The sequence below is a fragment of the Zerene cesonia genome, chromosome 10 (assembly GCF_012273895.1).
Source record: "Zerene cesonia ecotype Mississippi chromosome 10, Zerene_cesonia_1.1, whole genome shotgun sequence".
Taxonomy (NCBI): Eukaryota; Metazoa; Arthropoda; class Insecta; order Lepidoptera; family Pieridae; genus Zerene; species Zerene cesonia.
This window is the reverse complement of record NC_052111.1, coordinates 55,541-71,180: the sequence shown is the minus strand read 5'-3', so window position 1 is coordinate 71,180 and position 15,640 is coordinate 55,541. Positions and strand designations below refer to the sequence as shown.

General features: G+C 31.9%; 1 protein-coding gene across 1 annotated transcript in view; it reads left to right on the top strand.

Annotated features, from left to right (window-relative positions):
• Window positions 1-347: 347 nt before the first annotated feature.
• LOC119829570 (protein eiger) overlaps window positions 348-15,640 on the top strand; it is a 31,166-nt gene continuing 15,873 nt past the window's right edge. The window contains exon 1 of the mRNA XM_038352141.1: window positions 348-906. Within this exon, the coding sequence (XP_038208069.1) occupies window positions 586-906 (321 nt within the window). The 5' untranslated portion in view covers window positions 348-585. The remainder of the gene's footprint in view (window positions 907-15,640) is intronic.

Sequence of the window (15,640 nt, the reverse complement as noted above, 5' to 3'; positions counted from 1 at the left end):
TGTAATTTCCATTTGAATACATTGTCATAAACGCTATAATATTATTTTAACATTGAGGCAACATGCCAGTAAAAATTGGAATATGTATTTTAACTGGAACACTTTAAATGTATCACATTTTTAAGAGATGAAATTATTTTGTGGAATATATGCTTATATCGTATATCAACCATAACCGTCTCTTAAATAAATAAATAGATAATAGATTCTAGCACAAAAGCTCTCTTTAAGAAATGAGTCGCAAGCTCGTTTTTGATTTTCTTATTGAGCCCAAGCAGTTATCATTAAACAAGTGTTATATAATTAATTCAAACGCAATTAATTGAAACACGTAAACAATCAAACCAATATTGACTGCATTCGGTTTCGATCGAAATTGCAGAGCAGTCGTGCGCGCGCGCAGCCGTCCTTCCCACTCTATACCGGTCCGCCTCACCGGACACCCGCGCGTTTCTTCCGGCCGAATAGAAACTTATCCTAATTCCCGAAAACAATTATGGACCGATAACCTTTTATGTGAATACGTGACATCTTACTACTGACGGAAACATTGCATCGCATTGTGTTCTGATACCAACTGTCACAATGTACACACCGGAATCAAGCGATATCAAAGATTCGTCAAAGAACTTAATGAGTGGGGATTTCGAGAGACAATACAAGGAAGGTATGGAGAAAAGTGGTTCGCGGAGGAAGGGGTGTGTGATATTTGGTGTAACAGTGGGAGCTCTGGCCATGTGGCTGCTAGTTCTAACCATAGTTCGCGAAGTGCAAATAAACAAGCTCCGTTATGAGGTTGATCAGCTCACTGCGAACATGATTGCGATGACGGCTAATGTTAAGTCCCTGAACCAGAAGCTCACAAACAATCGGCTGTTCAATGAATTCAAGAATTTGGAAGACACGGTAAGTCATCAGTATTTTAGTCTACATTAGGATAAAACTGGAATGCACACCAAACAATATTTTTAATATATGTTTAGTTTAGATATTCTAGTTTCTGATGACTTGTTTAGAGGTCTACATCTTAAATTAATCTGAAGGCCATACAGCTTCCCAATATTAAAAATATCTTTTATGTAATTTAACCTTGATTAAGCAATTAACATTCTCAAACAATATTTATCTCCATTCAAAAAGATTAGTAATTAGTGTGAGAGTTTACATATTTGTTAAGTCAATATTCAAACAGCTTAAGATATTAAAGACAATGCGCAAAAGAATGCCCAATTTGTAACGCTGTTTTTTTACCACATAAGTCTTTGATTATGTCAATGAAGGAAGGATCGAAAAAACACGTTTTAAAAAGTGACGTTATCTTTAAAACAAGTTGATAATTTCTTACTCGTTAATTAAGCGACCCAATGAACAAAAACACACACCAAACACACACATCAAATACGTAAATTCTGGAAGCTAATTTATGTCTGCAACTGGCAGGTTTTCTATGTACCTACTCCATAACGTGCAAAATAATTGTTGCTTAGTTGTAAGATAACAAATGCGACCTTGACCAACGTTCTAAGACTCTATCATTGAAGTCAATTGACCTGTTAATGGTGAAGCGTTTTATGGTTACCAGTTATTATCTATTGTTTACTGCCATGTTACAAAATATCTTGGCTTTCTCAAAATAGAAATTGATAAGATAAATCTTGTTATTTTAAGCGCATCTTGAGACATCAATTATTTATTGTATTTTGCGAATTATTTGAAAGGTGAAAATGGGTGGGTAGCATTACAAAAAATGACTTCTTTTTCTAAAGTGGCAATTCTCGATCCCACTGAGGACGGATTCTGCCTATATCAATTTTGGAACAAATTAAAATTAATTGGATTTGATAATAGTTAACATCTATAATTTTTTTTTATTCAATATAATATGAGAAAATGTTATATCTGTTGTTTGAAAATTTGTCATTTATAAAGCATTTGAATGCTATGAAAGTAAACATTAAATACATAATATAATATTATCTACTTATGGTTCATTCATCGCGGCTTCCAGATTATGTAATCACACTATGATTCCAGTAGATTTCCACGTGGCTTGCTAAATACTACTTACAGCAAGAATGTTTGACCAAGATTTGTATTTAAAATGTTTATGACTGCATGATTCTATTCTAAACTACTGAAATAATATATATGTTGCAGACTTTCACATTTCCAAAATCAAACATAATAACTTCAAAATCAAGTAAAAGCATGTTGAGTGATTATGGTTAATTTTTGAAATTCTTAAAGTCTAAAAAGCAGTACCAACAGGTAACAGTACAAAGTATATAACGCAAGAATAAGGGAAGAGTACAGAGTATGTAAAGCTCGAAAGTTTTATTTTAAATTCTAATTGAAATAGGACTATAATAGACTCAGTGATTTACAATGTAAGTGGTTACGATGAATAAATACTGACTCATTACCCAATTCGCAGGAACCGATAATAAAACATGGAATAACAAGGTTATTTCTGAACGCAACAAAAGCAATATTGTTAAAGGTTGTGGCGTGTGTGCCAAGATATGCGAGCGATTGTAAATATTTTGGCTCGAAATTTTGAAAACACCATACGAAATGTTTTCAATACAATAATATTCATTATATAGCGATATTTGGGTAATGGGCGCGCTAGATTTATCGCCAGTAGGTTTAAAATGTTATGTACTTATAATTGTTTGGCTATCTCGTAATGTATAAGAGGTAACTATACAAAGCCGTAAAAGTATCTATGATATCCACAGAGACAGAATGAGTGAAGATAATAAGAATTTTTAATATCTACATTAATTTTGATAGTTTGTAAATTACACACCTTTTTATGAACCTAATTATGCCAATAACAAACTGAATATTCCATTTGATCGAATAAATAGAGGTATCATATAGTATGATTTGGAAACGAATAAAATATTGAATTATTTACTTGTCATGTAGTATTATATTATTTGTGATTTATTATGATATGTTGGATTGATTGTTTTTACTAGCTGCGCCCCTCGGTTTCACAAGCGTCAATCCGTATCCCGTAGGAATATTGGGATAAAAAGTTGCCTGTATGTTATTTCAGTTGTCCAGCTATCTACGTACGAAATTTCATTGGCATCAGTTCAGTAGCTTTTGCGTGAAAGAATAACAGACATACACACATCCTTGCAAACTTTCGCATTTCTAATATTAGTAGGATACGATGTAGTGTCAGGATAATATTATTTGAAAAAGATTATTAAATTGTTTATACTTTATAGTCTGTATAATGATAACTAATATGGAAATAGGCATAGAATATAGATATATGCATAGAATGTTATGAATATTATAGTAGTATACAGGGTAACGAAGTTGCGGAATTGAATGTATGACACTTCACACGTAATGGAAAGATCTATAAAATAAAATAACTAAAGTCTTATTTATTCAAAGACAATACATATAACTCACTCTGGTTTAATAAAATACTTGTTTGTATATAAGGAATAAGTATAGCCAACTAGCTTATTGTTATATTACTACATAGCATAAAACAAAGTCGCTTTCTATCTGTCCCTATGTCCCTGTGTATGCTTAAATCTACGAACGTTTAAAACTACGAAACGGATTTAGATTTATGAGTTTTTTTTAATAGATAGAGTAATTCAAGAGGAAGGTTGATACCTAGGTTTAATAACATATATTAAACTACTCAGATTTTAACGCGTGCGAAGACGCGGGTAAAAGCTAGTTATGTAAACGATTTAAAGAAAACAGCAGCAGAGCTGATTATCAACAACACCCATAGATAATTGGGCAATAATTTGCTGTAGGTATATTGCCAAATCATACATCTTTATAATTCATTAACGCTTAGGAAAAATAATTTCATAAGGTATCAGTCGCAAAAAGTATGTACTTTCTTGGAAGTATATACTTTTACTTTTTTTACTGAGTATATCCATATATCTTCTCTATATATATAAAATTCTCGTGTCACAATGTTGGTTACCGTACTCCTTCAAAACCGCTGGAACGAATCACACGAAATATTATGTGCATATTGGGTAGGTCTGAGAATCGGCCAACATCTATTTTTTATATCCCTAAATGATAAGAGTCAGGCAAAACAGCGTATGCCGGGTCAGCTAGTATCATATAAAATAGTCGTGTTATTATGTTAGATACCATGCTCCTCCGATACGACTGGGACGATTCTCATGAAATTTTGTGTGCACATCGGGTAGGTTTGAGAATCGGTTAACGTCTATTTTCCATACCCCTGAATGATAATAGTAAGGCACAATGTATGCCGGGTCAGCTAGTTTGTTTATAATATTTCATGTTTAATGTTCTTTGCGATTGACGTAATTCCAATAAGCTTATTTTATTATTTATAATTGGTCAATCTTAAGCTTATATAAGCTTATATAAATAATGTATGGGTATTTATATACCCATACAGCGATTACGACAATATCCTCTATGGATTATATACGAGTATAGACCATACTAGTGAGACACATTTGTTGCGTCTTTTAGTTCGTTATTGTCCACAGATATTTACATTTACTCTATAGTCTTAATTCTTAACATCATTGACCATATTAAATTGTATTGTCGGACATCCGCATGTCGACTCTAACCGGTTATATTTGCAAACCTGTTGCTGCTCTTAATAAAAAATGATGCAGACATGGCCGTGACTGAACTTTGGTTGCGTTCACTAAATTTTATTATAAGTATATTGTTTAAGAAACAATAAAAAGGTGTGTCTGCGATTCACACACGATAGAAGTGAAACTTCAGTAATATAAAATAGTATGTATATTTCTGTCTCACTCTTTGCCGGCTTCATTCTACATATTTTTGTATTTGCGTCTCTTACCTGTCGTTTTTCCGTTGCATCAGGTTTGAAATCACAACGATTCTTAAGAAGTTTCACTTCAAAAGAAAACAAAGACGTATCGAAATTGTTATTTATAACTACGCAAAAACAAAATTTACCATTCAGCATAGATTTTTTGGCCTTTTCATGTAATCTTAAAAAAAAACAAATGAATTATAATTTTTATAAATAAAAACATGTATTCTTTTTAAATTCAGCTTTTTGTGCGAAAGATTGTTATATTTATTTGTACTCAGTACAAAATAACAGTAACGTGTTAAACCAAGTGCAATGTCAAAAATTTACAATTATAACGAAGATTTCGAGAGCCGAAACTCGTAATCAGTTTAGTTTAATGTTCGTTGTTTTACATCCGAAATTACGAGCGTCGCGTCGAGCAGGTTATAAGTCATTAGGTAATCTATTTGATAGAGGGAGCTGAGGTTTGCGCACAGATAACACAATCTAGATTCAACTTGTCGCCGAGAATTAGCTATTCTAAATAGGTTTGCTTAGATAGTGATCTGATTTACATGAGACTATGTCAAGGTGACTTGTTCTAATTCTTCGTGTTTTCTTAGCTATGCGATAAAAATACAAAACATGAAAAAGTGTAAAGTGTAAATATTTAGACGTCCTGAGGTTTTATCCGCATAGGTCCCGGTTCTTTAAAATATCCGAGATAAAAAGTCATCCCTGCTTATATTGTAAATGTGAAAGTAACTCTGTCTGTCTGTGACGCTTTCACGCCTAAAGCACTGAACCGATTTTGATGAAATTTGGTATTAAGATAGAACTGAATTTGGGAATAGGATACTTACTATTGCGAAAAAGAGTCTACGCTCTTTTTAGGGGTTGAAATAGGGGATGATAGTTTGTATGGAAGTTCCTTAACGTCAAACATAAAGTCATGTAAGATTCTTTCACACCGAAACCACTTAACCAATTTTGACAAATTGTATAGACCTTAGGAAAAACAACTCCTCACCATGTCGCGCGATATAACTTATAGTATATAATAACTTATCTTACACGCTGTCTCGGGCTAAAACTACCTTTTTGCTACATTTAATCCAAATCCGTTCAGGGGTTTAGGCGTTAAGAAGAGACAGGCAGATAGACGGACAGACAGATTTACTTTCGCAATTGTAACAAATACAAATCTACATGTATTTCTAAACTAACACTTCACAATAAACTTAATTTTCAACATGAGCATTACGCTGTTATTAAAGCCGCATTATTATTATAATAATGTCTTGACTATATTTGATACCTACTTTTGTTATTATTTGTGGTTATATTAAGTTATTTTTATACGAGGCCCATAGGTACTATAAAAATCTTTTCTACAAAAAAGGTCATCGACATTCCTGGAGAGGGAGGAACCATTTCAAATTCTAAAACAGGACCAAATCAAAACAATTACCAATCAAACACTAGAAGAATTACTTTAATCGTCTGAAAACCCACGGAGTTATCGAGTACTCAACTTATAAAAGAAAACAGCCCAAATGAACAGTTTGGTCTATTCAATTTTGCAAATATTAAGCTACAGAAGCTACGGATATATATGGATCATTTATTGGAAATAGGTATCTGAGGTCCCAGCTTCTAGATATTTCTTGCATATTATTACTTAACAATGTTATTGTATGAAACATTATATATATATTTTTTACTTATTACGATATTAGTGTTTAATGTTTTATTAATTTTAAGCTGATCCGTGGTAGTCTACTTGAACACGCTAATCTCACGAATAATTCGGCCGATATCAAAAATTCTTGTTTCCGTACAGTAAGTACCGAAGCCGAGTCGGATCTTTAGTAATCTCATAAAATAAATGCAGAAAATTCTGTTACGAAAATTTTGTAAACTTTACTTCTTCAATTCATATAAAATCTGGCCACTAAATTAAAAAAAATCTCCATAAAGCATACCGCTATAAAATACGAATCGCGCAATTTCACAGGATTAACGTCATAGAAAATCAAATGTGGTCGCGTAAAATGGTGAATTTTAAATAGATACAGTGGGCGTAAGTTTACAAACGTGTGTTGGGCGATGGCCAATTTTTACAGGTAAAATGGAAATAGCCAGATTGGTAAAGTTCACGACTTCGTTTTCAACTAGCGCAGAATAAAAAATGCTGTTATTGTGAAATACTAGTTTTATAGTCTTCTCATTATGTTACAGTCCATTGAATTCCAGAAAAAGTGTTAACGTTGCCTCTAAATGCCGTTCTGTGTTGTGTATATGTTTTATAAACAAATTATTTGGAGAAGTTAATTGGTTTTTTTTAACCCACGGTCCTAAAACGGAGGACTCAATTCAACTGTTTTTTTATTTATTTTCGATTACTCCGTGGGTTTCAATGGATAGACGTGATTCTTTTTGGGTTTGATAGAATATTGTTGTCATTTGGTCTCATTTTATAACCTGGAGCGGTATCTTTCTCTGCGACACATCGGTGACCTTTGTTGTAGGGATAATCATTATAATTTTATTGACAAACGAGTTCAATAGTCATAAGTAGCGATACCACCGATTGTTAGACCTAAAGTGATGTTATATTAACTAATTTAATTATCTATGATAAAGCTACATCAGAGATTAAATCTTGTTAAAATAGATGCGGCGTTCAAGAGTGTTATAAATTGTGTGACAAAGCCAAAGCAAGACACGTCACGAAGCGAGTTCACGACCTATGATTGTTATCACAGAAGGTGTCCGCGTTAGTTGAGCTAAACGGACTTAAGGCGGCGCTACACAATAAAATTTTATGAAAATAATGAAAAATATTTAGAACCAAGGTTAAAGATTAATGAAGGTCATCGTCATCATCATTAGCCCATATTGCAGGGACATGCTTGCTATGAGAGTTCAGGTCGTAATCCACCACGCTGGTCAAGTGCGGGTTGGCAGATGTCACACGTAGTCGATGTTCTTGGACATAAGGGTTTCTGAATTATTAGAAATGTCTTCATAAATGCCATTTTACCATGAAAACTGAAGAATATTGTTTCATGTTCTTATTTAATGGTTATTCCCGAAAACACAAGATTTGGTGAGCATAACACCTATTAACATATTCATGGCTTTTCGCATGTATAAAATACGTTAATCAAAATGTTTATTTAGCGCTTTTATTACGGCATCCAAAAAACGTGTTAAATGCTAATGATCTAAACTCGAGAGAGCGCTGTTTCGCAGTTGCTTTGTAAAACGTGAAAATGATAATAGATATTTACTTCACAAACGGAATACATGTTTGAGAATATTTCTGTTTGTAAGATTGTAATTAATATTTATTAAACATAATATTAAAGGAACGATCAACTTCTACTACAAATGTAGATGTAGCTATATTTTATGTTTTGTAATAATTATTATTAGTCTCTCGTAGAATTTCAATTTGCATAAATTTACTTTGCTGTGTGAATTGCTCATTAAAAAGTATATCTATGTCACACATATAATACTAATAGCAGCTAAATAAGTGCCTTTTAATAAATATGACTATTTAATCGTTCGTGTATAAAGCCCTAAGCTGAATTGGGATTACTCTTAAATCTAATTAAAGTGGACACTGACCCACGCCCGCATTACAAAACATGCATTCGATAGAAGTCTGCATATCTCGTTATCCAAGATGACTCACTAATCGATTCACCTACAAATTTTTTATTTTTATAAACTTTTGTCTGCTAAATGTCACACAAATCATTATTTTAATTGCTCGTATACCTTTGATTAGTGTTTTATTTATATGTTATGGCAACACATCCCAATTCTATACATAATGTAATATTTAAATTTTTATTTGAACGTGTATTTATAATTTATTAATTGTTATGTTTCCACGGGTTTGGGAGTGTATACGTGGGATATATATCGTTTTATTTAGACTTACATTTTTGGCAAGGATATAATATAAATGAAATAAAAGTATGAAAAAGCAACTTTATATACACCATAGATTAATACAAAATGAATAGAACTTGATATAAATTATAGATTACAGAGTATAATTTTTTTTTTATTTCTCGTCAATGGTTTGGTATGTATTTCTATTTAAAGAAATAAAAGATTACTTATTTCTAAACCAAAGCCAGCAACGACATGGTAATCTATGCACAATGACAAGACACGAGGATGGTTTTTCTTTAGAGGAATAATATTAAATATCTAGCTTTACTCACGACATAATCTGTCCTGAGGCGAAAATACCCGCCATCTTTAAAGTTCCCGCCCAATAGTGTTGCGTCATAGCTTGGAAATAAATTTCTTATCTGTTCTATTGTCAAGCTGGGTGTTACATAGTTGGACGCTTTTCAAAGATAAGTATTTTTATGTTTCTCTGTTTGTAATTCCTTCCTTTTAAAATTAACTACGCAGAACATTCAAAATAAGTATGTATTTGTTGCAGAAGTATGAATTTGTTGTTCATTTTTTAAATTTGGAATCCAACATATGTTTCGTTATAAATAAAAAATGTTAAATTATGATTTCATTTTTATCCTATTGAATAAAGATTTTAGCAAACTCTACTTATTAGTTTATACACTAGTTATTTAAAACATAATCTATCAGGCGTTTTAAGTGTCAAGGTAAAAAATATCCTGCGGCCATTCCATAAATATTCGATACTTTTTAAATTGTTGCTGGACTTTTTAATCATCTGTTTAAGTTACCATTATCTGTATCAACTTATATGTAAATATTTATTACTATTTGCCGTCTTACCAAAAATTTAAATCGGCGACATAAGTCGCAGCCCACGATTATTTTGTGTTTACGTACCTAGTTTTAAGTGATATATCTAATAATTTCTATGCTTAGATTAGGGTAAAATTAATGTTGAATATGTTATATAATTGCGAACTGTCGGCAGTCGGCATCATCAAATGCGTTCATCTATGGAAAGGTTGACGTGTTAGGTCAAAACAGCAATTCCTTTGACAATAGTTTATTGAGCTTGCAGTTCTTTAATTAGTGAACGCGCATTCATATTAATCAGACTCATTAAAGCTATTACAAATCAACTGTTCCTAGAAGTATGTGAGATACTGAGGATTTCACACGGGCATAGACATCCGGGATGAAATAATTAAGATAAGGCGGTATATTCTGTTAATGGGTATGATCGTAATGCAGGAAACCCGATGTAGATAAAAGGAAACATGAAATCAAGTTTGTATTTAAGTAAGTTAACATTTTATAGTTGTCTAGTCGTACCCCTAATAAATGACAATAAAAGACACGTTTTTGCTATCTTATAACAATAAAACTGTTTCCGTTAGCTCGGTTTTTTGTGATCTTAATTTAAAAATCACAGCCATAGAAATATTACAATGCAATGTAACAAGTTTGGACTTCGTGAAAACATTAATTTAAATCAATTGAATACGTACATATCCCAAGTAAATCTAAAAACTGCGACATTCATAATATTTCGAGGTCAGCTATTTCTAGAAAACTAGCGAGTATAAGTTTAGGTATATGTAGTTTCGACAGAAGATGCCGCTATACACACACAATAAAATATAAGCACATTTACGTCATTATTGTAAATATCAACACCATTATTCGTTTAAAGCAAATATTTGGCAGGTTTTAAATAATGTACTATGCGTTTCAATACGAATGGGAACGTCAATGACCATTATGAAACATTATTTTTTAACTAAATGTTTTGTAATTTTTTCAAACTACTGCTTGTAGTTATTAATATGGAGAACGAGAAATAAAAATTGCATAATCCGATAGCTGACCTGACAATGTAGAGTTGATAACATTAGTTTTTGCTGGATTAGGGATGAGGAAAGGATTGATGGAGATTGATGGAATAAACGAAAGGACTAGGAGGGGTAAGGAACAGAATACGGGCCTGCAGCTCCCCTTCTCACCGAACGAAACACATTAGCAAGCTACTATTTCACGCTTATCTTCTGTGGGGGTATGGTACCATTCCCAGTTTGCTGACCAAAGTTTTACCAAAGCGTACTCGACTCCCACACTAAAAATTTCTAGAAATTCTAATAACATTATAATAAAGATCGAGTTGGATAATCTTCAAAAAGCACGCATTGTTGTTATTTTATAGCTGCTATAAAGATTTATACAACACGTTTTCGCGAACGTTATAACATACAACGCAATAAATATTAACGTAAATACATTTTGATGGGTTTTATGTTTTTATATAGCTCTAAAGCAATTGAGATAGTCCTTGGCATAACTTGAATATCATATGAAGGATAGCTCAATCTGTAGATCTGAGAATAATTCAGCAAATAGAATAGGGTACCGTTTCAATGGAGTATAAAAGTCAGAAACTTATTAATTATTGTATATGTATAATCCTTAATAAAAAATACCGCAAGAATGAGACCAAATTCAATAATGTTCGTCAGAAGACAAAGGCAAGGCCTAGGCTTGCTTTATATAACTCTTTATCCAATGAAAGCAAAAGTTTAAAAAAATACAGAATATATCATGATATCGAAGATTACAATTCTAAGGGATATAATACTTTCGCTCGGAAATGAATAGTTTGGAGCCATTTTCGTATCACGTATGGTGTCATTTTATTTCAATTCACAAATACATTCAAATATGTAGTTAATAATATCTGAACGAGATTGAATTAAACAATTTTAAATATATATAAAGGAGTACGTAGTATACTTGTTAATTGTTGACACGAATCTCAGAATAAGTTCAACAAAAAATAAACAATAGACGAATATACAATGAACTATAATTTATTTACATTATGATAATCATTTCTTATTGTTAAAGTACATTTCTCATAATTAATTAATGTAATTAGTGTTAAGGAATCTACTTGCCCACTTATTTTAAAGCACGAAAAATATGAAATAGCCTAGTTATACCATCAGAGAGATATTATTTAATTGCTAATTGATAAAAAACTAGCTGTGACCCGCGGTTGAAACCGCGTAAGTCCGTATCCCGTAGGAATATTGGTATAAAAAGTGCCTATGTGTTATTTCAGTTGTCCAGCTATCTACGAAGCAAAATAGTATTATTAAACACGAATATGACATTTTCTAAAAAAGATTCCTAGCTAGTACGATTTATCGCCCCCGAAACCCCCTATATACTAAATTTCATGAAAATCGTTCTAGCCGATTCCGAGATTCCAATTATATATATATATATATATATATATATATATATATATATATATATACAAGAATTGCTCGTATAAAGGTATAAGATAATAACTATTCTCCATTCGAAAAGTTGAAGCACAAATTTAATAGTTATTTCATAACAGAGCTTGTCCGATGAAATAAATTATGATAATATACAATTATAAATGAAGGATTTTCTTTAGTTTGTATGAAATATTCATTATATTATTCATTATATAATATGGTCATGGGCGGTGGTAGCGCTTTCCATCAGGCGACCCACCAGCTCCATTGCCGACCATGACATAAAAAAAAAATAATAATAATATAGTATAATTTGTATATTAACATGGAAAGGAATAAAATGCATAATACTCTAATTTACATTTACACGCGTTATTATACAATTTGGTTGAAGTTCAATATGAATTAATTCAAAAAACGAGTGCGATTTACTCACCAGTAGTTCTAAGCAATTAATACAAATATAAATTCATTGTAATAATACTGATAAGCTAAATATTGGGTCCATTCATTTAATGACGCCAGTGTGGTTTCATGTTAATATAGCAATTGTCATAATATTGAGTTTATCGCATACTAACAAGTAACAAACTCCATAGTGATATAGGTTCATTACGCATGCGATGGTGTATGAATCATAGCGATATGGGCTGCTATTGGTTAATTGTTTTACATTAATTATTAACCTTATAATACATTCATAATTGGAACTAAAATGAATCAGCTATACAACATAAACGATTGTGTTTTTGGTCATGGGTCTTTATTATTCGACTATAAAAATAGAACGATGTTAGAGCATTCGTCGGATCGGTAGTAACAAAATTTACACATGATCCCATCTTTGCATGATCGATTTTTTTAAATTAATTATTTCTTTTAGGTCGCTTTTTAACATTAAGGTCATTAGCGACGACTAGAAAAGATCACAATTATATTAGAATGCTTAAATTAGCGAATAAATTTTTATCAGTTTTAGGAACTTTAAGGTTTGCCGATTCCTCATATTTCAGGCATTCTGTCGTTGTCAATCATAAAGGAAGCGGATTCTGTTTTCTTTTCTTAAAAGTTTTTAAATATTAATATACTTATTGAAATACTTTTTAATTTACTCAAAAAATTAAGGTAGAGCATTTTTCATAATAATATAGCCATCTCTATATTAATATGTGGTGTATATTTCATAATATCTGAATAAAAATTCAGATAATTTTAACTTAACTACATACATAGTGAAAAAGAAACAATTACAAACTAACTTCGGTATTTTTCATAACAGTATTAAAATAGAGAATACAGAGCCCCCAAAAATTTTGATACAGGACCCCCCACGCAGGCTACGCCGCTGATTAATATATTGCTTCTATGTCAGTGTGTTAAGTTTAACGATTCAATTAAAAGTACATACTTCAAACTATTTAATGAAACCACGTTCTTAGGGAACAACTTCTATGTGACGTCAATCTTTGACGCGAAATATTGACGTCATATTGAAGTCTTGCCAAACTTTACAGGGTTGGGAATAAGAACGGACTTGCGAGGTATTTAGTTCATATCACATTAGGGATTTCAGCTGGATCCATCGTTAAACTACGTCTCAATAATTCCACAACAAAATCAAAGTGAAATATCAAAGATATCGAGCACATTAAGCCCCATAAAGCCGAGAGCATCTGTTTAAGTATGATTTATTCGGTCAATTAAACATTGAGCAGCGTTCACACTCGGGTCGAGGCTGGCCGAGTGTTTCAGTGGCAGTGGCCGAGATTAGCGAACGTTTGCCGACACATGCCTTGCTACTTGCAAAAAGATTCTCAAGTGCCCTATTTACGGAGGTGAATCGGTGTAGTTTCAACCACTATCGCCAGAAAATTTTACGAGGAAATTCAATGTATTTCTAGGTAGAAGAGTCAATATATTTCAAATACGACGCTAACATTGCACTGAAAGAAATTAAAGACTTTAAATGGATTTTAAACGCGATTTATTCATTATATTATTAACCCGACGTTTCGAACACTTTACAGCGAGCGTGGTCACGGGGAGACTAAGATCTTGAAGGTTATACAAAAATTGTTGTTTATGAAACTCAAAAATTATTTAATTTCTAAACGTAAATACTCGCGTAAAATCAAATACAAGAAAATACTACTATTGCACTGAAAGATTAAATTTTACAATATATCCCGCTAGTATTTTGTATCAAGTTAAAAATAAATATATAAAAATAATTGCATAATCTCAATATACGCTAGACTTACAATTTTAATCAGTACAATAATTCCTATGATATTATCCCTCACATAATCCTTTTTCTGGATGGTTCCTTATAAAGCGATAAAATCAAAAACACGTGCAACGCAGTGGAGTGAAAACGGGAGCGAAGTCGGTCACCAGTTAAATGCAGACCGCACCTTCGTCTGAACGCATGAAGTGCCCATTGTCTGAAATGGTTTACAGGTCAAAAGGAAATTTATATATACTTATATAGCAGAACGTAAGCACCCGTCTGAAATACTCATTCAGGTGTTCATTTGAACCATGACTTGATAATAATGTGTTTCAATTGAAACAATTGATACATTTTTGTTTATTTATACTAATAATCTAGAAAACTTTGTTTCAAATTGAATAATTATTTTTGTCTTGAAATCCATTAGTTGAGTCAGGCTGTATGCTGTACAAAATCATGTACGACGTGGGTAGAGCCGCGGTGCACAGCTAGTAAGTAAATAGTTATATCAATGCATCATAAGACCGTAGCCTCAGCCTGCTGATACACCTTTTTTACAAGAAAAAAAGTACATTGACAGGACGTGTCTGGCACGTGTATTGAAGACGCTTACGTGAGCAAGATTTAAAGAGTTACCTTTATATGAATTTACGATCATTGAGATATTATAGAATGACAAAATTATTTAAAACGAATCTTTACGGAACAGATAAAACATTTAAGTACTTATATATATTCTGTGCAAATATTTGTGCTTGATTTTGTATCGATAGGTCTGCGTTTGACGTCAACTATTTTTTTAAGGTAATAAATAACCATTCTGGTTCTCGTTATGGAATATGTTGATATTTTTGTCCTGTCTCAATTTAATACAAAATTTAATAACGAAGTACTTTATATGACATTTAGAATATATGAATGAAACGGGGACAATTATTTAACGTTGCAACAGCGATTTATAATATTTGGGAATGTCGACATCCATAAATAACTATGCACCATCTAAATAATTTTACCAATTTAATGAGAGTCCCTTTTGTTGGCGTGTTTCCAAAATGCATATGCAGCATTATTTGACACAGTTAATAAATTGTATATATAATTCTGTATTAACATTAGTATGATCATAAGAAAGCATTCTATGAAAAAGGTAAATACCGAATTTAGGTAACATTAAATAATATTAAAAAGAATCTATGTAACAACTAAAATTAGTTTGTACCCACTTTTAATAGCACTATATATGACAAAGATGCTTGTTTTTTATTTCAATATTATATCGCTTTTTATATTGGCAAGAAGCCATAATAGTAAACTGAAAGTAAAACTTTTATAACCCATTTGGCGCTGGTGAAGTATTCA